The 25,044-nt window shown below is 44.0% G+C and overlaps 1 protein-coding gene and 1 pseudogene across 5 annotated transcripts in view; both read right to left on the minus strand.

Moving 5' to 3' along the window:
• Positions 1-4,848: 4,848 nt before the first annotated feature.
• Positions 4,849-25,044, minus strand: part of GRK3 (G protein-coupled receptor kinase 3) — a 123,375-nt gene continuing 103,179 nt past the window's right edge. For all 5 annotated transcript variants that reach the window (XM_004283783.3, XM_033412747.2, XM_033412748.2 and 2 more), the window contains 8 exons: positions 23,496-23,562; positions 22,947-23,047; positions 22,191-22,257; positions 21,343-21,438; positions 18,219-18,381; positions 14,727-14,863; positions 12,228-12,341; positions 4,849-11,179 (listed from right to left, as the gene is read on the minus strand). In XM_004283783.3, coding sequence (XP_004283831.1) covers positions 11,018-11,179; positions 12,228-12,341; positions 14,727-14,863; positions 18,219-18,381; positions 21,343-21,438; positions 22,191-22,257; positions 22,947-23,047; positions 23,496-23,562 — 907 coding nt within the window. In that variant the 3' untranslated portion in view covers positions 4,849-11,017. The remainder of the gene's footprint in view (positions 11,180-12,227; positions 12,342-14,726; positions 14,864-18,218; positions 18,382-21,342; positions 21,439-22,190; positions 22,258-22,946; positions 23,048-23,495; positions 23,563-25,044) is intronic.
• Positions 14,872-18,209, minus strand: LOC117198102 (phosphatidylinositol N-acetylglucosaminyltransferase subunit P-like; annotated as a pseudogene).

Genomic DNA, 25,044 nt, shown 5'->3' on the forward strand with positions numbered 1-25,044 from the left:
GTGCTCTGTCCACTGCCTGCGTTACCGACTTGGCTCCTTGGACTCTTTCATCAAGAGGACCTGGTAAGAGGCCAGATGAGAGATTCAGGCAAGGCTTTATTGGGGCTTATGCTGCAGCACAAGGGAGAGGGAATAAGAAACAGGTGCATTTGCTCGCTCCCCAAGGAGGGCGGGCTGATTCCTTAAATGAGGTGAGGGTAGGGACAGATCAGTGGGTCGGGCAGGAGACGTGGCTTAGCTGCACTGCCCACCCGCTCGAGGTGCCGTGCCGTGTGCAGGGATCATGCGCGCTGCCGGCTTTTGCTCCCGGCACCTTAGAAATAGCAGTTGGTTTGCGGCCTTTCTGTATCTTATTGTTCCTAATTACGCCAACTGCGCATGCTTGCAGTTAAGGTTAGTCCCTTCTAGTTCCTCTGTATTCTGTTGCTCCAGAAGACGTTTGTCCGGGTGCAAACACTCTGGTAAAGGGCCCCAGGTCTCGGCCAATCTCACCTGGAAGGAGAGAAGTAGGGGCTTCCATAGATTAAGTATATTGTGCAGGTCCACACAGCTAGCAAGGGGTAGAGTCAGGACTCAAATCCAGGTCCTCCTGACTCTGAAGCCCACGGTCATCGGAACATGACATGCTGCTTCTCTGAAGAATCATTTCAACCATCAGTACCTGTTGTAACTCTGCTGTCCCCATGGCTGACTGAGCAATAGTTTTCCAAAGGAAACTATTATTTTCTTCTGGCTGTTGACAATTAGCGTTTGACAGAAGTTCACAGAAACACAAAGTAAAGCCAGCTTTGGAAATGGCTGTCTATACAATCAACATGAGATGGAGGAGGGGCCCCAGGGGTCCCATGAAGGGTGGTGTGGGACATCTTAGGCTGCACCACACAAAGAGCTTGAAGATGACAAGTCCCCTCGACCTATTTTCTCCATGTCATGCTGGATTATCTAACATTGAACCATGAACCCACCTCGTGCCACGTCCTGAAACTCATTTCATGGTGTTTTTCTGCCTCTTGTATCTTTCCATGGCTGTTGGTTTTAAATGGTGGGGTGGATCTCTGGGCCAGGGGCTGGAGGTCTTCATAAGCTGAGACCTACAGGGATGGTTAAGTTAACTTGGATCTGTCTGCCCTGAGGGCCCCTGGCAAGTCTGCTTTATTCCCCTAGTACCCGTGGTGATAGATTTTCACCACCCAGGACAGTCAGGTATTGCTCTGACTGTGCTGATTTAGGGAAGCCTCGTAAGCAACATTTTGTCACCTGGCTGAGCATTTATCTTTCTGTCTTGAGGCTCCGTTCCCTAGGTGTGGCAGGAAAGGACTAGAAAGTGAACTGGCCCTTCTGGTGCTTCCGGTGCAATGAGCATGGCATCATTGGTGCTATTCTTCAGGGTGTCCAGGTGGTCTAAGTGGCTGTAGGTCATCTTGGGCAAAGACTAAGGGAATTGTTACTGATCCCATCTGCCCTGGGGTTGCTAGCCCTTCGTCCTGGACACCTGACCTCTCCTTCCTCAGGCAGTGAGTTCTGGGTCCCCAAAATGGCCAAGGGATTGTGACGATTTATTGGGACAATTGACTTCAGTCGCTTGATTATCCTTAATTTTCTTTTCTGAGTGGGACCCTTGTTGGCAGCTCAATGTCTTTTGCCCCTTGGGGTGCGATTGATCATCTCCATCTGTCCTTTGAGCTAGGAGCCCCCCGCGGCTCCCTGGACCTCACCACACACTAGGATGACTGCTTCCACCCAGCATCTGATGGTTAAGTGCTGTCATCGGCCTCTTTCATTTTGAGGCTCCTACCATCCTCACTGCCATCAGAGAGCTGTGTGTGTGTGTGATGATAAACTGGAGAACTGTCTCGTGTGTCTCTGTCCATTTGACAATCATGAGAATCCTCTCACGTGACCACTGCGGGGACCAGCGTTGTATGTCACGGTCCCCTCAGGGATAAAGGGGAACTGTCTGTCTCTTTAAGAGTCTGGTACACAGTAAGTGCTCAAAAAATACATACACAATGAATAATCAAATGCATGGAAACTGAGCTGGAGCAGGTGTCCCAGGATCTGGTCTCACATCATGCTTTCTTTAGATGTCTGTCCATCTCCCACCAGCCTGTGGTCTCCCATTCACCCAGCACAGGGCCAGGCACTGAGTAGGTGCTCATGGGATCTCTGGAGAACAAAGTAACCAATGAATAAAAGACTAGCCTGGGGTGCAGAAGTGGGAGAGACTCCTGTAGAGGAAACCCCCCGACACTTGCCCTCTGACTGAGGTACAGAGATAACATGTCAGCACAGAGCCTGGCTCAATCCTGACCCCGGGAAGGTGGCCTCACCTCATTGGGCCTCCAGACTCCCCTCTGTAAAATGGGGATCCTGATCCCACTGAACATTCCAGAGTGTGCGGCCCATGCTAGATACTCAGTGGATGTTTGTTGAGTGACTAAATGACCAAATGGAGATCTGTAAAAGCTTTTCCTACCATCGGAGCTGCCAGCAGAGGAGAGCTGCCCGCAGAGGAGAGCTGCCCCTGAGCTTCTCAGTGGGCCTGATACGGGAGGAAAGGGATCATACCCAGTAGGTATCCAGAGTTTAGTGAACAGATGTTTTAAATTAAGGAGTGCCCTTGGCATCAACACCTATGGAAGGATAGAGCACTCCTTTCACTCAGTGTTACCTTTTGACATTGGTGCATGTAAATGTGGTTTATTTGGGTTATTTTGTGTGTGTTTTTTGTTTTTATTTTTTATGTGACTGTATCAAATATATATTACATGTAACCCATGCATATAAACTTAATCACTGAGCCTAACTAAAGTAGCACTTGTTTTTTATTGAAGTATTGTTGACTTACAATAGTATCTTAGTTTCAAGTGTACAACATAGTAATTCCAAGTCTTTATAGATTATACTCCATTTAAAGTTATTATGCAAAAGGTAAGCTTTTTCGATGGCAACTACAAAGGGCAAACGTATTTGCTAAGCTTCTGTAGCTAAGCCTCTGACTGTATGACCTTATTTTACATTGAGGGACCAAAATTTACACAAACAAATAGAATGTTCATAATTCTGTTCCTTTCTTTTTCCATTCCTCCTTGGTCATTTCAAGACAGAGAAGTGAAACCATCAAATCTGTTACATAGAAACAATGAGGCAGAAGTTAGGTTTAAAACAGGATCAAGCTAGTAGCCCCTGATGCATCTTCTTCCATCTTTCACTAATATACACATAAGAGGCAGAAAATTTTGAAAATTCCCAATGCAGAAAACTATGACTGACAGTCAGGTAGAGACATATTTTACTGGCTATCAAATCACCTGAAGACCTGGGCATTTTACCCACATACCAAAGTTAAAGAATAAGAATAAAAACGTAAAAAACATTCACTTGGGATATCCATAAGTTAGACAAAATGTCTCCTTGCCATGATTATCTGCTCTGTCCCCCATTTTGCCCGTTAGGGATCCATTAGTATGAGCCACTAAGTCAATTTCCCCTCATGGGCTTTATCGATTACGTGCCATGTCCAAAGCTGCGCACGTGAGCACACAGTGAAGCTTCAGCGTTTTATCTGGTTAATCCGATCCCGGGAGATGACCAGCCTGAACAATTTGGACTGAAAACGTTTTTTCAATCTCCGGTACCCAACATGGTCAGAAAGTGGCCAGGAAAAGAAAGCCTCTTCTTCAGTTCAACACCTGGTTTCCACCCAGGTAAACCAGCAGGGGCTCCAGGGTTCACGAAGGCACGGTTTAAGGGGGAGAGTGACACAGCAGTGATCCTTAAGGCAACATGGGAGGAGCCCTGGGATGTGCGGGAGAGCATTTCCTTTTTGCTCTACAAGTACAGCCAAAGTCCCTCACATTTACCCTTCATCGGAAACTCGGGTGTTTTTGGCTAGAATGGTCCTTTAAGATCATCTAATTCAACTCCCTTAATTTAGGGATGAGAAAACAGAAGACCAAAGAAGTTGCCCAGTGACCTTGCTCAAAGCAGGGTCCCCAGGCTGCTTTCTCTCCTTCTGGGTGCCAAGGGGTGACTGGATTTCTGCAGCTCTCAGGAGTGATCCTTGGTTACGTATGGCATCAGACCAAGGGCCCTATCACGCGGCTGACCTCTGCCTACGATGCTGACTACGTGCTCCATAGCTGGGGCTCCTGTCAACTATTTTGTTAAGAGGTTTTCAAGTCGGCAAACACAAATACATTCCAGGGAAACTGGATGGCTCCGTGGACCGTGGACCAATCGTGATGTCCTTCTTTCCTGAACCAGCAAGGGACAGGAGGTGTTTCCACCTCAAGGACAGAGGTACCTACCCTACCCTCGACCTGTGGACCTACAAGCAGGCAGTCCTGCCCAGGTAGCTGTGGCCCTGGGGCCACCACTTCCTTGGATTTCTGGTTTAAAGTGACATGTACCATGGGGTCTCTCCTGAAGTCTTCGTGGGAGTAGGCATGGAGAGTGAGAGGCCTTAACTTCTGGGAGGGATGCCAAAGTTACCCAGGGAGTACATGGGGGAGCCTGGCACAGCTCCTAGAAAAACTGGAGACGAGATGGACCTCCCGGCTTTCCCAGAGTCTTTTCTGGCACCGTGTCTTCCACAAGCAGGTAGTCTCCCAAACCCTGAGGCTGAAGTTGGCTGTGCTCCAAGAATCCATGAAATCAGCAGAAATGCTTGTTGGCAGTTCCCTTCCTTTTTTTAAAAAAATAAATAAAATCAGCCTCTGCATGAATTTCTTCCGAAGTTAGGATTCTTACAAATGAGTCACCTCCTGATGACCTAACAGCTTGATAAAGAAATGTAGTTTTTAGCTGGGGGGGGGGGGGGGGCGCGGAATAGCACACCAAAGTATGTCTCTTTGTACAGATCCTTTTTATTGAGGTTTACATGAGCCATTTATCAACACAGAAAACCAGCCCGACTGCCCCCCAAATAACCGTGAAAGATGGCGAAACTAACCGACGGTGACACACCACACACAGGGCAGGTGACCGCGGACTTGAACCAGCATCTTACGTGGGATACGATTTCAAACGTGCACTAGTAAACGCATACTAAGAGGCGACCGTAAACCTCCACTGGCAAAATCGATGGGAAAAGAGATAAAAACAGATGGTAATTTAATAGGTACAATATCTAGACTTACAATATCGAATTCACTGGCTTCACTTGGTATAGCAATGCATGAGAGAAAACAGATTTATTTCTTCAAGGGCATTACACTTGGCCATGAACAGAGCAAATATGTGACTACGTGGATGGCTGCGCAGCTAGGGCAACAGGGAGAGAAAAACATCAACATGTGAGGAGGGACCCCCTCTCACAGGGACCAGTCTTCACTCTATTTCACGGGGACCCTTTTAACCACAGACAAGCCCATTTCCCAAACCATTTTGAAACGGCAAGGGGGGAAGGGTCACGTTCGAATGTGCTGCTCCCGGAAGTGCTGTTTTAAAACCCAGCGGGGCCGTTTCTAAGAATGTGGAGGAAGCAGCTTCCATTTAGTAGTTGATGAATCAGGCGCACCAGTCAAATCTAGAGGCAATGGCGAGACCGACTGGGGGGACTTGGCACGAGAAGAATCAGAAATGATGCTCTGCAGGTGAACTGCAGCTCCCGAAGGCTGACCACACAGGAGCGATCGTATCTACCTGCCCCGCTCGCTGGGGCCCCTACACGACACGGTGAAATCTACTTCACGAGGGAAGGACGGCTATACACTTCCCTGAAATCCTTTTACGATGGAGCCAGTGTAGAATCGGGCACTCAAGGAACCTGTCAACAAGCAGGGGGCCTTCGGAAGAGGTAGATGAAAGCAGTTATTTCACCACAAGTTCACTGTCAGATGTTACCCCAAGAAGTGCGCTGGCCTCTCAGCACAGATCAGAGGGTTAAGCTATTGTTGAAAACAGTCCATGGCCGTGAGAAAGGATGTCCACCCCACATTGCTATATGCTTGGTCTCAATTTTATTTTGTGGAAAAAAAAAAAAAACCCAGAAACAGAAAGGACTGCATTTCCTTAAATAACAAACTATACAAATAAAAAGGGGCAGAAGCGGTAAGCAATGTTTCTAATGAGAACCGAAGGATTCAATAAATAATATAAAAAGCTATTGTGCTAAAATAGAACTCTTGTTTTTATATATATATATATATATATATATATATATATATATATGTAGTTTGGCAATCTTTATGCTACCCAGAAAAAAGCCAAATCTATTATAATTTGTTAAAACATAGAAAAATACAATTTAACAATAGAACTAAAAAAAAAAAAAAAGGCCAGTGCTTAGCTTATAAACCACATAGAATATGTACATCATGGAATATAATCAACAAGAAGTTGAATTTCAAGTCCTTTGGAATATGAATACACAATTAGAAATATTTCTCCATTCCCTACCCCTTACATGAGAGACATTTTATATTAGGACAAAATGAAAATTGGAAGCATAGTTACCAGTTTTTCAGAGATGATTCTGAGATTTGTTAGGTATAAGAGAGTTTACTATAAGAACGTGAGTCATTTAACTCTAAAATGCAGGGTTTTCCTATATGGTTTTGATGGAATGATATGTTAATCCATTTTCTGTAGTGTGTGCGTGTTTTTTTAAATAAAGGCAATTTAAAATTTGGGGTGCTACATTTATCAGTAAGTGCTAACCCAGCCAGGCCAGTGAAGCGGCCGGTCACCCACGCCCCCAGGCCTTTGAACGCTGCCAGAGCTGGGCATCCCTGTTACTCGGCTGTCAAAGAACAGCTCTCTTAGTCTTTGAGGATGAAGAAAATCTAAAGGCCATTATGACTCGAGGAAGCCAAGAAGTATCATTTTAGACTTCAACTTTCATTCTTCCCACAGTAAATTTTTCAAAATGTGGCCGGGATACAAAAAATTCATATTAACATGAATTTAAGTGATTAATTAATTAAAGCTTCTCAAGTTAACCTGATGTGGAAGGGGAAATCATGTTAGAGCTTTAGGAAGAAAAAATGTTTTGAAAAGTAAAGCTCACTCAGCTTGGCTCAAGCAGCAAGCCCAGTCTTGTTACTGTAGGGGAATTACGGTACCTTCAGTGGGTGTGCAGCAATGTCCCCACCTGACTGACAGGGTGACAGCAGCCCACACCCCACCTCTGGCCTTCTCCCCCTCCCCTGATTGGCTGCAAGGCACACACACCAAGATGGAGCATCAGCTCTGGGTCCCCTGTGCCTTCCCCAAGGGTGCCGGATGACAAGCAGGGACAACCGGCAACATCATTTCTACAGAAAGTCCTGGTGGAAAGCAAACAGCCTCTTACAAGTCCAGCAGCTCCATATTCAAAACTAAAGCGACTGAGTCTTAAAATAGTTACTATACAACTCTTCTTGTTATAAGGGGAAAACCACCCCAAAGCACCAAGTTCAACTGGAATTTCCCTGGTGCTTTATGGTGTAAGGAGATTGGCTTTTCCCAGCGAATTAACTCCTTTTATCCTTTGCCCCATCTCTACCAGGATCCTGCCTTCTGTGACACCCACTCCATCCACCTCCCAGCATCTGTCACAGATCCCAATGAAGCCCAACTCCTCTCCGGGTACAAACAGCGCATCCATTCCCTGGGAGGGGAGGAGTTCCTTCCCCAAGCATCTCTGAACGACACAGATATGAGTCCCTGAATGAAACTGAGAAAAATTACATATAAATTAAATCATACAAGATAAGCCTTATCTTACACCAGCACATTGCAAATTTTTTAACATATTTACATCAAGCAGAAAAAGTCCAACTTTGAGAATTTTCTTTTCTTCTCGATAGGTTAACATTTTGAAACATCAGAAAATCAATTCCACTGAAAAGTCAAATGTACTCGATTGGCCCAACTATAAGTTCTGAATGAAAGAAAAAATCATCAGAAAAAACACACTTTGATCTTCTTGAGAGTTAAACCACATCGTCAATTGGTCAATGATATTTTTTAATGGCCAGTGTGAGCCTTCAAACAATTGTTTTTAGTATATGTACAGCATATTTCAAAGCGCAAATCAAAGCTAACTCTTGCTTTGAACAGATGGTTGTTTGTGGTCATCGCTCTATTTGCTTTTCCAGCTTTGTTGCTGTCTTTCTTGAGCAGAACGCTTCCTTTCTTCAGCGAGCCTGGACATTTGCCCCTTCTCTTTACATATAGAATTTGAAATTGTCATGTCCGTGAATTGACCAATCAGAGGCACAGGAAGTGAAACATTCACATTAGCAGTGAAACAACAGCTGATTTCTAGCAGTTTTGCTGAAAAATTGTACTTAAACATGATAGAGAAGGAAAAACCATGAGCCCCCATGACATGACATAAGGGAATAAATGCACCAAAGAGAATGTTTTAGGTTAAAAAAAATAACCTTGGATTCCCAAAAGTTTTAAATTCATTCCATATATGGTGTAGAGCAGCTTAATCTATTATTTTTAGGCTTTGCTTTAATGATTCCTTTGAATCATGAAATCAAGACACCACTAACATAATTCTACAAAAATATCAACTTCAGTGATTTTTTCTGACAATGTGAAAATATCCCAACCAAATAAATCTAAAATAATGATAACACTGGTGCTCAATTTTGCCCTTTTTAACACTCCAAATGTAGGTAGGGTCAAACATTAAGACCTAAAACAGCCACGTATACCAAGACTTCTAAACCAACCGACTTCTTTGGCCACGGGAGCACCAGGTGCTGGCACAGAAGGGTTCCGGAAGCGCCTTCCATCTGGCAGCAGAAACACCCCCTCAGAAGGGCTGCAGGCACGAGCTCAGGAGGAAGACTGGCCTCTCCAGGGCTGCCAAACCCCAAACACACACAGGGACCTCCCCCTAAAAAGCCACTCCTCCTAAGTTCACAGAGCACTTTTAATAAATCACATCCACGTAATGCTCTTCTCAGCCCTGTCGTGACCCATCAAACGTGAGGGAGTGTAAACGTTCACTTGGAATAAATATGAGGCGAGGCGAAAGGGCTCTCGGAATATTTCCAATTCATTTTTCTTTTGCGAAGAAAAGACAACCTTATGTTCTACTTCAGAGCTTAAATGATATTTTTCAGAGATGCGAATCGGCGTAGCTGGTGCCCTGGGTATGGAACGTGAGACGCTAAGCCCGGACCCTCAAGGAGTTCATGCACCTTCTCCACGTGAGGCTACATCTCTACCCTGTCCAGCAGAGGCAGGAGGCTCAGCGATTTCTAAACTGTAATTACCCATCTCTGAACCACAGGTGCTGAGCACATGTGATGCTGCGATGGAGCCAGTAACTAACTACAGTGGTGACAGTGACAGTCAACCACGCCTGGGGAGATGCTCACTTGCCATGAACAGCTTTTCCATCTCTGGCGGGTTTTTTTTTACTTTTTTTTTTTAAAACACAATTTGAATACTGTTCTTCCCCTTTAAATCAGGAGAATCCATGCACATAGTAGCCCCCAGCTTCTATACTGGAAACAGCAGATAGTAGAACATGTATGCTGAATTCCAACTAGTAGTTGAGATAAATAGTGAACCTCAAAGTTTCTCTTCCAAGGTAACTCCTATGAAATAAAAGGCTCTTTCGGTAATTATCCTCCAAACTCTCAAGATATGGTTTCATTAAAAAGGACTCACTTTCCCAGTGAGTGCGGCACACAAATATAAACACAAAGATTCGGAACCACTAAAAATACTGAGGACAGGATGCAGATGATTACGATGTCAAGCTATTTATATTGTTAGTAGTCGACTCAGAACAATAAAATTGCACTAAGAAAGGACAAATATGTGGACTCTGAAAATTACTGTTATTATTTTTAGTCTGATGACACGGAGGACTTGGCTGGGAAACACACTGGTTCTTATAAACCAGCACTTATTTGGGACATGAAACGAACCACGGGGAGAGGAGGCCACTGGGATCAGGCCGTCGCTGTCACAGAACCCGCCAGGGCAGAGAATTATTCGCTAATGACAGTTGAACGACAATGCAAGTCAATATACACAGTTAACCCATTCTGACACATTCATCTTCAGCATTCTTTTTTCAATAAAATTCATTTTTAAATTATACTAAAAGGTAAAACAGAGTTTCCTTCCTTGACACATCCGTTACCCAGATGCTTCCTGAGGTCAGCCAGAGGGAACCAGAGTTGCTGTGTCTCACGACCGCTTCCAGTCCAAGCCCGAGACGGGCGCCCGCAGGCGGTCCTGTGCACCCAGGGGAAGTGCACCGACTTGATGGTTTGAAAATGGCTGTGTCACCGTGAGATGCAAACGCCACTGCCCCTCCTGCAGAGCCACCGTGAGCCTCCAACCATCTACCATCTGATGCCTTCGATGTTGAGTGGCTCCCACGCCCTTGGTCCCAGCTGCCTAAGCTCCCGGTCAGAGGCAGGCTGGTACCCGTGGGTGCGGCACCCACAGGGAGGGCCCAGATGCAGCCCTTTCAGAAAACCTCTGCAGCTTTCAAGCCCCGAGACAACGAGAGGCTGGTTCTCAAGGGCACAGAGGACACCCAGCTGGTCTGCCATCCTGCCAGGACTATGGAGCAAAGACATCTAAACCCAGCCCGGGCTGATTATGGACAGAGCGTGGCAACGGTGGGGCGACCTGAAAGGCAGACTGTTCGATCTCATCTTGGCAAGCCTGAGATACATTTGATATCGGATGCAAAAAGTGACACAATCAGTAGGAATCATTTCAAGTTCTAGGTTCATCTGTAACCAAAAGAAGTGTGTGGCAAAGAAAGAGAACTTCGTTTCTTCAGTAGTTTCGAGGGCGGATGGATGCGATCGTGGCGGGAGACCCTCGGGAGGGGAGGAGGCGCCCCCAAGCCTGAGGGTGGTTGCCACTCCTAGTAGGAGCATCTCAGAGTCCTAGGCCCCCCCCAGCCACGGAGCACCCCGGAGGTGAGCGACTCCATCTCTCATCCTCACACTTCTCCCAAAGGCTCCACTTTGCGGGTCGAGCAGCCCACGTGGACTTCCCGGAGGAGGTGCCGTCTCGTGGGACCCTCCTGTGCCAGGGGTCAGAGGCCATTGCTGTTCCTGTGGCAGAGGGGCGGCTTCGAGAGCTCCACGACGGCCGAGCGGGATTTGTTGAGGAACTTGGGGGCTCGACGTAACAGCCGCTGGGCCTCGGTGAACGTCTCCGTCAGCTCTTTCTTCCACTGCAAAAACTCTGGGTCACTCTGAAGGCAAACAGAAGAGGCGGAGGAGTTGGGATAGTGTCACTGGATTCGCCGACACACATGGATACCTCTGGCCAGTCCTTGGAACCCCCTTCCCCCCAGAGAAAGCACACCCCATGTCCCACCCCGCGGCCAGTGAGTAATGGGGGGCGGGTCACGCAGGAACTTCCTCCAGGGGCCCCTTGCCCAGAAGAGGGACCAAGCCCTTCAGAAGAGCCTCCTACAACCCCACAGGAGAAGTGCTGCCTTGACTTTGTTGAAAGATCACCTTTGATCTCTGATGTCTAAAATAACTCGAGTCTAGAAAATAATACATGAGGAGTTTTGACAAATTTCAGAAGCGCCTTCACATGTGCAATGACGTCATGAAGTAATTAATCATATGTTTTTCCATCAACTACTAGTTTATCTCTCTAAATATGCTCTTTACAAGCACGTATACACACACACACACACACGTGTGCGCACGCGCGCACACACACACACACACACACAGTAGAAAAGTGTTGAAGTCGTGAAGCAAACACGTCTTTGTATTTACTACTGCTTTATCTCTCTAAATACGCTCTTTTCTCATCCCCCCACCAAACATCCCCCCACACCCCAGGAGAAGTGTTCAGGAATTAAGCTCGGGGTACAATAGAACTTTGGGGAGAGAAAGATGGCATTTCCCCTGTTAAGAGTTACTTGGGGATCTTATGTTTATTTCAACACACAAACCTCAGCTTCAAACATGCTGAAAGATCAGATCAGATCTGGAAAATTGTGGAACAAATAAAATTCAAGGCTCCTATTAAATACTGGATGGTTTCCAGATAGGGTAATCACGTTATTTCCTGTCCTTCCTCCTGCCATTTTCTAAGAGACACTTCTTTTAAAATAACTGTTAATTTGCTGAGATCCTTGTATCTTCCAACTTTCTTGCTAAGTTCGTGAGTGATAAAGCATGGAGTAAGAAAATGTTTGATAACCAGGCAGGCACCTTTGTTGAATGTTTATATAATTGTTCTAACTTTCACCCCTGGAAAAAATACAAATAAACACTCACCTCACACTGCAAGACAAATTGCTTCCCTCCTTTTATCCTCAACAAAATGCACTTTTTGTCTTTAATCTGAGTTTCTTCCACAGACACGATCTGTTCCATTGTCAGTAAATTTTGCTGACCGTAAAAATAAAAGATGATAAGTTACTTCACATTATTGCATGACTTTTTAAATTAAGTTAATAAATAATACTGAAAACTACCAGCTTAGAAAAAGTAAAGAAAAAATATCAGCATCTTTCTTTCTTTGATGATATTCTAGAAGTGGGGGGAAATGACTACAAAAGAAATGTACGAAAATTCAAAATGTAACATCTCAAAGAAAGCTGCAAAGAAAGGAACGTCTCTATAAGGCAGAAAGCAAGGCTGTTCCCTCGGCACAGTACTAACGTGGGGATGAGTGTGAATCACACGTACCTCTCCTGCATCACACACTTGCCTAGACACGATCAATCCTGCTATGAGGGAACAATGACGCCGCTACCTACAATCTACATGAGCGAGAGGTGTGTCGCTGGCTTTGAACCCAGCAGCCCAGTAAAAGTTCGGTCACGCTAGCTTGTAAGCAACTGATATTTTGATCACGTCGAAATGATGTTGTAAACACAGATGACGTCCTTAAACGACTGTCCTGCTGGGTCTACAGCATCACTGCTTCCGGTGAATGCTACCGTGTCTCTGAGCACCTTACCATTTTATGTTTTTGGGGATAAATACTCCAGGAATCCTAAATGAAAAACAACACCATCATAAACCCACGTTTTCTTTTTCCCTTACTTAAACTTACGAATCTACCCAGGCACATTACGTAGCTTCGTGAATCACCGCTAAATGCTGACTCTCTTAAAACCAAGATAATTTATCATATCCAATGGTAAGCAAAAGAAGATTTTAGTTTTCAAATATCCTGAAAAGCGAGACAATTTCCTTTCAAAGTGTGCAACAGTGACTGACCAGTAGATAGCACAGTAAACGCATACTACGCCCAGGGCCACTCATTATCTGGAAATAAACATTATATAATGACATATGTATGAATTATAACTCAGGTGCTAGTAAGTATACGATAATGTAAAAAATACATATGTAATATTATACAAAATATAATTATCTTGTATTTATGTATCATCATATACACATGTTCTATGTAATATGTATATTTTATATTATACAATACTTAGCAGTACCTGAGTTATAATTCAGGACCCCCATAGAGTCTTATTAATCATAACTCAGATCCTAGATGTATGAATTTTTAGAAAATGACCTCTACGGCACTAGCAATAGTGAGAAGATCATGGTCATTTAGGAAGAATGTGGTCATACACAGTAGCAATCACTTGTAATTAAATGGCATCTTCACCAACAAGGATTTGCAAAACACATTCCAAAGTCAAACACACCAGATTTGGGCTCACCATTTTCCATGCTCTGGCCAGTAGAGAGCTATATTCTGATACAGGGGCCATATTCCAATACACCAACTATGTTTTTCACAGTTGGGACCACTGTCCTGCTTATGATGACCAACCATTCCCTCCCCAAGAGAACTCCTTCCACGGAGACAAGCCCTGGGCGCTCCACACAGCAGACGCTTAATAAATGCTGCCCCACTTGCTACGAGGGATGGTGCAGATGGGAAATTTCTCTTTTCTTGTTCACTAACATTAGCTCTCGAAAGGACCTTACAGGGTGGCTGTATCTTCCCATCTAATGCGATAAAGCCCACTTCCGATTTTCCAGCAAGGTGGAGACAACAGGAGGGGGGTCAGGTGCCCTGGCCTGGGTGCCAAGCTTCGCAGCCTGCACCGCAGACCTCGTCTTACTCAACCCTGACTCAGGGAGGCCTCGTAACGGAGACACGGGGCACAGGCAGACCCCAGTCGGAATCACTCCTCACCCACACCTGTCACTGGTGCCAGACCTTCCCTCTCTAAGCCCTGGTTCTCTCTTTATAATATAAGGCTTGGACCTCAAAGGTGGCTAAACAAATTAGAAGTGTGTGTGTGTGTGTGTGTGTGTGTGTGTGTGTGTGTGTGTGTCTGTGTGTCTGTGTGTGTGTGTCTGTGTGTCTACAGCACCAGGCCCGAGATAAATCTGCAACAATTGTAGTAGTCGTTATCATTTCTTCTTCTCCCATTTTATAGATGAGGAAACTGAGGCTCAGTCGACATAATGTGCTCCAAGTCCCAGAGACACAGAGCAGTGGATTTAAACATCTCTGACTCCAAAGTCCCAGTTTTTTTCCCTTCTTTGATCCACCTACCGCTCTCCAGCCCTCCTCAGACCTGCCTGCTTCGACCTCCCTGGAAGGCACCTTCTGTTTTCAGGTAGCACCAAATCCTTCCTTGACTCAGAAGTTTAAAAGTTAATGTCTGAACAGGAAAATCTCATGTATACATGTTAAAAGAGATATGGGAGCTGGAGGGAGATTTGAGAAAACATGCAGGCGATGTGAAATCACCACGGAAACGAGTGCTCGGGAAGATGCCACAGACTTACTCGTGACTCGCCCTCTCCTCTCCATTCAAGTCTGTTTGGAAAGAGGTAAAAATATCGACGCTGCCACTGAGTCAGGAATGGGTTTCCCAGCTTCAGCATGTACCCGTGCATGATGCAGTCTCTTCCCAGAGCGTAATCTGAGGCACGGAACACAACGGTGAAATTTAGCACGGTCTGAAACAGAATGCCTATATGCTTCTCAGAAAAAAAGAATGACACACTTTTTAGAAAAAGAGCAAGTTTCTATAAAGACAGCACACTATAGAAATCATTATTTTACTTTTAAACACATTAAAGAACAGGTCTCTTCATCTCTCTACTAACATATTAAATGGCTGTTTCTCAATACTCTGATAAACTCATGATGTTCCTCTGTTGCTCTGAGAGGGTCAAAGTTTGTTTGCTAAATATTTTTTCATTATGTAGGGTGATAACTGAGGAATAGAGAGTGATTAAACTCAAGCTATGCCCAAAGTACCTTTGCCTTTATATGGAATTGGGCTTCTCCCTTTAATGTTATTTTAAAAAAATAACAAGAGAGGGGATTTTCTTGTCCAAAGAAGCCAAAGTAACACAAGGGTCAAAAACTGGTCTTTCCTCCACTTAAGGTTATAATTATCCTTCATATATATGGTTATGTAGGGAGGCCAAGCTAATTCACATGCATGCTGAGTTCTGATTACATTTTTACAGCAAAGTATTGTCTCAAAAAACAAAAAAGGTCAATTTTAAGTGGCTTACTTTGCCTTCCTTAGAGGATTTGGTGATTTGCTAAAATCATTCATTCACTCACTCACTCATTCATTCAACTATGAAGGGAATGAATGCCTAGGTGCTGGGCATGTGCTAGGCATTCTGGACACAGCAGTGGATAAAAGAGACAAAAGTCCTCGCCTTCAGGGAGCTTACATTCTAGTGGGAGATTCAGGTAATAAATAAGCAAAACCCATGTTGTGTCACTCGGACACAAGCAGGAAGGAAAAGAATGAAGGAGGGAGGGGCCTCGGGAGGTTCCGTGGTGATGGGGTGTGGTTCACGGAGTTGCCATTTTAATGGAAAAGGTGTCTGCATTTGTCAAGTACATTTAAAGTATACGTCTTATATTTTTACTTCTTCTGGGATCTTCAACCAAGATCTAGTTATTCCTAAATTACTTAATTACATGTGAGAATAATTCATTAATTTGCTAGACGTTCTAATTACAGCTCTAATTAAAAGCCTACACTTCAACAAGGTCATTAACATACATATTTTTTTCTGGGTCCAATTTGTCACGATTCTAGTGACATCGTGGCTCTTCCTTGAGCAAACTACCGAGGCTATAATTTCCTGTGTAAAATCCGTAACAGCAAACGTGGTCCAGAGTGATCTCAGTGGACCCGTTCTCTCAAGAACGGCTTAGAAATAAAGCCCCTTTCCCTGCAGAATGGAGGTGAACACAGTTAAAGGGCTGTCACGTTCCCTTGGTGCACTCAGGCGACTTTTAGGTAAGGAGTCATTCATCCAGTATGGTGGACACTTTTCTAAGCAGATGATAAATGCTACTGGGGGATGGTCGACAAGACCCAGGAATCCTGCACCAAGATACCCCCACCAAAGCAAATTGTTCACAGACTGAAATTGTTTCCGGTCATTCTTATTATACGTTAACCTCAGAAAGGTCTTTGCTTAGAAGTAAAACAAAAAGCTACCTTCATCACGAACCACAATAAGTTTAAATATCAAAAAGCCATAAAGTCTTAGAAAAATCAAGAGTGGCGATATTTGGTGAGTCAAAGATGACTGATTTATTTAATACTGGATGTTATGTGTTCTCCTTTGGAAATCCTAACAGGGCACTCAAATATGGCAAATAAAAATATGGCTTGGTGACTCTTTTTCTTTTTTGGGGGGGGAGGGATATTTGCTATATGGTAATGCAGGATTTTACTTATTCTGTCCATTAGTAACTACTATTTGATAACTTTTTTTTTTTGCGGTACGCGGGCCTCTCACTGCCGTGGCCTCTCCCGTTGCGGAGCGCAGGCTCCGGACGCGCAGGCTCAGCGGCCAGGGCTCACGGGCCCAGCCGCTCCGCGGCATGTGGGATCTTCCCGGACCGGGGCACGAACCCGTGTGCCCTGCATCGGCAGGCGGACTCTCAACCACTGCGCCACCAGGGAAGCCCCTTGATAACATTTATAATATTAATAGAACTTAATCTAAGAGAAGTTCAACTTCTTTTTTTTTTTTTTTTACATTTCAATACTGGATATTAATCAGAAAGATAGTCAAAATTACTATGGTCGAAATTTTTACATCAAAAATTTGTAATAAGCGTTTGGTATTAGTCTACGTACAATTCAGTTTTTGGTGTAAAGTTCTTTGGCTGCAAGAAAGAACATTTGGTTTACTTCACTAATAGGAATATCTCTTAATGCTGGCACGGCTCCTTCTTGGTATTTCTTCTGTTGTTGGTTTTTGGCACAGTTATCTGTGCTCGTACGAATGGAGTTGAGTGGAGAGGTACTCGTCATGTTTATTCCAAATGAGAGCACGTAACCAGTCACTACAGTAATGAGGAGGTACACAGGCAGTGCAACTAACTGCCCAGTGTTTTTGAGGCCAATAGGTTAAGCCTAAGGAGTTTAGCCAAGATTCAGGAATAAAAGCCCACACAAGATACAGTGTGAAGCCAAATTGGGAACTTAAGAAAAGGAGAAAGCCATAAGTCGCTCTTTCTGGCAATGGCGACGGTGAATTCTCCACCATTTTCCCCGTGGCTTTAGATAATCTCGGGTCCTTGACGCGCCCACTCGGCCCCTCCCCACAGTTCGGCCCTGGTGACTCTTTCATGCTGTTTATAATATAAATGTATGTATATACACTTATGTCTCTTGACAAGTAAACATGTAATACTAAGTTCCTCACCATACTTTGCGGGGCCCCGTGGAAAATGAAAATGCAGGCCGCTTGTTAAAAAAATTATTAAGAATGTCAAGATGGTACCAGCAGAGCATTAACCTGGGTCGGCGGCCTGATGACACCACACAGGCCGGACACCCAGGAAGCTGGCCCTGTTGCTGACACCGTGATACTTAATCTTTAAGGAAGAAAACTTCCAAACTGGCCCCCAAACTCCAAGATAAGAAGGTGTATTGACAAAATACTGCTGACGACCTCCATACATATTATTTATATGTGGACTAAAGACTTTGAAATATCAAGTATATATTTATATATATGTATAACGGAATCGCTTTGCTGTACACTTGAAACTGACACAACGTTGTAAATCAACTAAATTTCAATAAAGACTTTTTAAAAAATTAAAGACTTTGAAATATCATTTCACACTGATCTTTCCCAAGCCAGGTAAAACGAAAACAATTTATGGCATTTCCCCCACTCTACTGGAAAGTACTTTATGACCCAGATACTATTTTCAGCTTTACAAGAGATCTTGAAAATTCATTGCTTTAGAAACATCTTCAGACACACCAGCTATTTTACCTTCTTCGTGGCCAAGCTGCTTATTTTTAGCTCTCTTCCTGGCCTCGATTTTATCCGTGTCTGCATTTACTGCTTCATAAACAGTTTCCGCCACTTCCTGCTGCCAGCGCTCAGAGATCACCAGAGGGAAGTTCTTGTAGAGGTCTTGGTCGCAATCAAGAAGCTTATCATTTTAAGGAATCAAGATATGTATGATTTAACATGCTTACAAAGGCAACAGATTCAACAGTACCATAACTGCGTGTAGGACGATAACTAGACAACAGCCTGTAACCATTAAGAGACAATTCATTACTTGTCATAAACCTCCACCAATGACAACCGAGTGACCAAGGCATATGCTGTACAACACGGGGAAGACAGCCAGTATCTTACAATGACTGTAAATGGAGTATAACCTTTAAAAGTTGTTAGTCACTATATTGTACACCTGTAAGTTATATAATATTGTACATCAACTATACTTCAATAAAATCTTTTAAAAAGAAAAAAAAAAAAAGAAAGACAATCTAACAACCAGGGTCCACACAGGGCGATGTATTACGGGCACCTCACTCCCACCCCTGGGTCAGTCAGATGCAGCCCAATCTTCTACAGCATCTTCATAGCATTTTTGCCAATGAAAACTAACATATATAGGGTTTTCTTTAAAGGATGACAAGGATCTGGCAACAAAATAATTTCGATTATAGTGAGGATGTTTTATTTGTGAAAACAGATCCCTATGGTTTTAGATACAGTTACAAGGGAGAAGCCAGGAGGGCTTTCTAACCACCCCCCCCCATTATTCTGTAAAGTGAGAAAAACTAAAAGGTCCACTAGGCCAAATTTACCATTTAGCCCATGAGCCTTCCAATGAGTCCAAGTTGAACAGTATGATCGTAAGTCTCGAGATACACGGAGACTTTAGGCGATGTGGCCTTTCAGAGGTGCTATAAGAAAAATTACACTTAACGATAGCATTTCTCTTCCAAACTATTACTCGAAATTCTTCATTCTCCTCCCTAAGTGAGCCTGTACTCTGAAAGCAAGCTAAGAAAATGGTTTTACAGATTTGAGTTACAGTTCTGTGGCAGAAAGACAAGCGATCCTACTGATAGGAAAAAATAGCCCTGTCTTTCAAAAGCAGGGATCTCTCTAGAAGCTTGACTCGTTCACTCCCTTGCCTGAGAGATAAGTACGGGAGAGAGGCAAGTTATTTAGAAGGAAAAGGGAGAAAGACCAAGGGTGAGGCTCCTGCCCACAGGCCTTGAGTGAGTCACTGAACCACTGGAGGAACCTGCATCCTGGTCCCAATCAGGATGCTCTCCACCCACCCTTACTGACTTGTTATCCTAACGTGCTGATTCTGAGATCAAAATGTGTACTGTTTTTCCCCTTTCAGCTTTCTTCAGACGCCCAAACCAAGCCTGGAGCTGAAACCTTTGTGTGTCCTGAATGTGAACACGCTCATGCGTGTGTGTGTGTGTGTGTGTGTGTGTGTGTGTGCGGTGCAGTGCTAGAGCATCAAGGCCAGGAGAGCACCCTGCGATGAGGGACACTGGGGCAGATTCTGCAGAGTTGGGCAAAAGTGAAAACACCCTCCTTTCCAAAGTGGTTGCTCTGAAACGGACAACTCTGCTTTATACACAAATGGTTCCATCTCCTGTAAGGTCAGAGAGCCTTGGTCTTTATGACTCGGCCTATGTGAAAAATGAATAAAACAAAGCTCTACATGAAGTGAGCTTTTTTTTTTTTTCTCCTTAAAGAACAATGTATTATTTGGGCTGCATTTTAAGAGACACAGTCTTCTCAGCTCTGGTTCCGGAAGAAGCAAAACCACCACAACAGAAACTCCTAGTGTACGTGCCAGGAGGCTGACACAGGTGACCCACCCACAGAGAAGGCCTGGCAATGAAACCACTCACTTCACAGGCAAGCAAACCAATGCTCCTGAGGTTCCCTAAATGGCCCTGATTCCCTTAGGTAATAAGTGCAGATCTGAGGCCAGTGTGTCTGACTCCAAAGCCCAGAATACAGCTGACAAAATTGAAAGCGTGAAGACTCTCTTTTGAACAACAAAATTTTCACAGGCTCCCACGTGATATTCGTTTTCCTTTTAGTGCCCTTTGCTGGAGAGAGGTATGTCTGATGACAAAATTCTACTGTGACAGCAGTGATCCTTTTAGGTAACTCTGTAAAAGGACTATTCCCGAAGCTATAAGGTGGTCCTGTCTGTCCAGGCCACAGAAGATGCCGAGCGTCTGCACAGTGGTCACGCTGCTGTCCCCAGGGGAGCCACGGCTCAGACCAGGCCCTCTCCGCTGTGCTTCACCTGACCTTCCCCGCCACCCCCCATCCTGCCATCCTGGGAAACTGGCCACGTGAGCACCCCAATCACCTTTACAGCTGCCTGGTAGGAAAGACCAGGGGGGCTGACACAAGGCCATAAATGCAGACAGCTGAGAAGACGCGGGCAGGGGAGCCTCTCAGAGGGAGAAGCCGAGAAAGTGGGGGCAGTGAGAACTTGACACGTAGTGACACGCTCTGACTGGGCATCCAAAAGAGGGTGACTTTCTCCCATGACTCACCACCTCTAATTATGCCCTGTCTACTTGGAAAATAATGATAGGCACCAAAGTCTGAAAAATGCAGAAGATGCTATATATATTAAAAAAAAAACCAAACAAACGTGATTATTTCACTTTTGACTGACAAATGCAAAATGATTCACGCTGTTCGCTCTTTTCATCCTGACACAGAGAAACCAGGGTATTTGGGAGAACTAAGATGACTGGCTGTCTGGCATGAGGCCAAGTACGTTTGCCATCACCCGGCTGTATTTCCCTGCTTCATAACACGTCTGAGTTTTCTATCAACCACCAATCTATCCAAATCAATAAGAATGTGACCACTTTGCAGTTTATCAAACGTAAAATAGGTAGTCCAAAGACAGCTGTCGTGGTATCTAATTCAGGTCTTGACCTCTTCTACATTCGTCAAATATATGGCTATTCATCTGTAAGTTACAGTCCATAAACAGGCCAGTACTAAGTCAATCACGAAGCCTGATTTCCAATTAAAAAATCCCCCACCCGCCAGAAAAAAACAAAACAAAACCTGAAAGCCAGCATCGCCGGTGTACCTTGATGCCCTTGGTATCCTCTTCATCAAATGAGCCGATGTCAAAGGCGTCGGCCGCATTGACTTCCCCCCGGGGAGGGATCAAGGGTGGAGGGTACTGGAAGAGCCAGAGAAGAAAGGTTCAGCTACTAGGTGACTCAGGGCCCGGTCCCAACCTGCTATTCTATAAAGAGATCTCAGTGCGACACATCAAGGTGTCACAGTCCGTGCAGGGCTCATTCAAGCTCACACGAATCACAGTGCACAGTTCACAATGCCCCCAAAGGAGATGCAGCCCCACGACCCAGTTTGCTAGAAGCTTAACGCCTGCAATGGGGCAGGGTGGGGTGCCCCGCACCCACAAACGTCCCGAGGCCAATGCTGGCTGAACCAGAGCCCGAACTCTATTCCTAATTCGGCAGGACTAACAGAGCATCATCCCTCAACGGTCTGAGCTGATGCAAAGATGAGTCCAAAGATGATCATCAACACTGAGAAAAAACAACAACTTGAATTTGGGGTGTTTTCCTGAATCAATGAGAATATTAAAAAGTAGCTTAAAATAAGCCAAGGGGATTATGCTACTATACAATCATGCTAATTCTTAAATTATGTGGTGCTGGGCTCAAAAGTATCTAAGTGTATGACAAACGTTTCTCGTACATTTTTACATATAAACAAAGAGGGAGAAGTTGTTCCAAAGGGAATGAGCCATAAGGCAGCACGTGGATAGGAGAGCAAGAAGCAGGGCTGTGGATGGAGAGCTGGGGCGGACCCTGGAGGCAGAGCTAGGACGTAGAGATGCATACAGAGATGCAGATGGAGAGCACAGTCGGGGTGGTACCCGGGGTGGGGTCCCAGCAGGAGTACCTTTTGCAGGTAGACTTGCTGCCAGTCGATGCCTCTGAAGAAGTTGTGCGTTTTTAGTTCCTGTGCACTGCGGGAGACAGGGAGTCACAGCAGTGGTAAGTAAATACGCATTCGGAAATCTAAGAAACGGTTTGCAAAAATTATCTCCTATTACAGAACACACAGGGACAACTATTTCCAGCTCTTTAAGACAGCAAGTAAAATATGCTTTTTTCGAAGCAATCCAAGAAACACTGTGATGTTTAGAAATACTGCCCACTGAGCCTAGGAATATGGTCCATGGGATACTTCACTGGAGACGCTTATCCCAGCCTGAGATAACCTAGGGGTTTTCACAGATTATATCTATATCTGATTCTGTAATCATGAGAACAAATTTAACTAAGAACTAAATTAGAGATCCACACATTAAAGAGATTGACAGCAAATGTCTACACGTCCTCACAGGTCAGATGGCAGGGATATGAAGCACCAAATATTAATTTTGAAGCAAACTAGAAATCTAGCAGAACAGTGCATGCCAAACCCCTCCCTAAACTGAAGAAACAGTCTTTCCCAAAGATCCCTGCTACAGTTCAGTTCACATGGAACAGAAGAAGTTGCAGACTCTGAGGGAAACACGTGGGTCAATATACATATAGTTCCCATGTGATTCCCTCCGACCCCCTCTAACGGAAATGGAAGATTCTCAATGTATTGAAAGGAACTGTTCTGCTTTCCAGGTGAAGAGGCTGAAAGGCAGAAGCAACGGCCTACCCGCGTCCGTGGCAGCCGAGTCGCTTACTAACGTCTCGCTGGAGCAAGCTTTCCAGAAGGGACTTCAGCTCAGGGGAGAAGATGTCTGGAAGTTCCACATTCTGGGGGTGGGGGGCGGGGGGAGAATATGATCTCAAAAATGCATCCAGGGAAACAGTGCCCTCACCCCCGACCAGATTTGAAGGCCATTTCTTGCATAAGGATAGTGTTACCAAAAAAAAAAATTGCAGATTCATTGCCAACTAACATTGACCCTAAAGAAACACAGAACAGTTGCTCATCTTCAGAGTCAATCGACAGGCTGGAGCCAGAAGAATCAGGTCTCCTCGCTCTTCTGCATCCCAGTCATTTTTCCTTTCGTTTGATTTCTTTGGTTTTGTTCTTGCTTTTCTACATCTTGCTCTTACTGATTGTTAGCAAAGCCTGATATCTGCCTTAGCATCTATTTCCAGTGTTTTAAGAAAGCTTTTTTTTTTTTTTATACTGGTTGTGATGGAATGAAACATGAAAATTATAATGCAAAAAAAAAATAGTTTTTGACCTCCTTACCATGGTGAGTGTCATTCGGTCTATCTCATGCTTATCTTTGGTTTTATGTTGTCTGAAAGGGCTGTGACTGTAGAAATAAAGAAAATTCCATCACTAGATGGTTTCAGGTTAACAGCAAACATTGTTGACTAATATTTGGGCAAGGTATTACGTTCTGTCACTGCTCATTTGAAACTGCAGAAATACAAAAGCCATAAACATATAAGCATTTCCAGAGAAAACCTGATGATCAATTGACAATCAGATATATTAGGTCCTGAAGGAGCAAAGGCTTATGTTTACTTCAACTCCTGAGCTTCACGTCAATGCAGTCATGGTATCAAAATATACTTTAGCAAATATATTCCAAGTGCTAATTTAAAATATCACTTGGGAAAAAAATTAGCAAACAGGTATTTATGAAAATGAAAGTCACACACATGGCATTTGTCACATTACTGTTTGAGATAATGGTAACTGTCATACTTTTTTTTTTTTTTTTTTTTAGAATGGGTATTAGTTCCTCGTACAATGCAAAGAACTGCAGTCAAATCAAAACACGTCCAAGATGAACACACTTCCCCCCTAGAATCCAGTAATTTTAAGCACTACATTCCTTTGAGGATAAGAGATATAAACTAACCCTGTGCTCCCAGACCCTCCAGAGTTCTGAGAACTGCTCCCTCATGTCCTACTTACAAACAGCCCCAGACTTAAGAGTCAGAAACCCTGGGTTCACGCTGTGACTTGGCTGTTTGCCGGCTGTGAACCAGTCATGGAAACCACCAGTCTCAGTCTCTCTTCATCTGCAAACGGCATAATGCAATATCCGTCACCAAAACGGTGACGGGAACGAATAAAATAATGTACATGCTAGTAGCCGAGACAATGGCAGTATACGGTGGGTATCTGATACACATCTGTGAAATTAATAAGGATGAGTCTAACTTCACAAAATGAATGTCTGCTTGATCAACTATGTAAAGAAATTATTCTTACTCTTGATTACATTTTTAAAATGCTGAATAAGCTGGCTTTTAAAGTTAACCTTAGATATCACTTATATATGGAATCTAAAATATGACACAAATGAACTTATCTACGAAACAAAAACAGACTTACAGACATAGAGAACAGATTAGTGGTTGTCAATGGCGGGGGTGGGGGTGAGGAATGGATTGGGAGTTTGGGATTCGCAGATGCAAACTATTATATACAGGATGGATAAACAACAGGTTCCTACTGTATAGCACAGGGAATTATAGTCAATATCCTATGATAAACCATAATGGAATAGAATGTGAAGAAGATGTATATATATATATATATCTATATACACGTACATATATATATAACTGAATCACTTGGCTGTACACTAAAAACACAACATTGTAAATCAACTATATTTCAATAAAATAAATTTAAAAAAACAAAGATACTCTTAGCATTAAAAGAGACTAGTAAACATGCAAACTAGAAAACCCTGGCCTTATTTATTTTGAAAATTAAAGAAGGGATATGATTGAGATTTCTGATGGTAAGACATGCCTGTAAAATGATCAACCCTGTA

The sequence above is a fragment of the Orcinus orca genome, chromosome 15 (genome assembly GCF_937001465.1).
Source record: "Orcinus orca chromosome 15, mOrcOrc1.1, whole genome shotgun sequence".
NCBI classification, from domain to species: Eukaryota; Metazoa; Chordata; class Mammalia; order Artiodactyla; family Delphinidae; genus Orcinus; species Orcinus orca.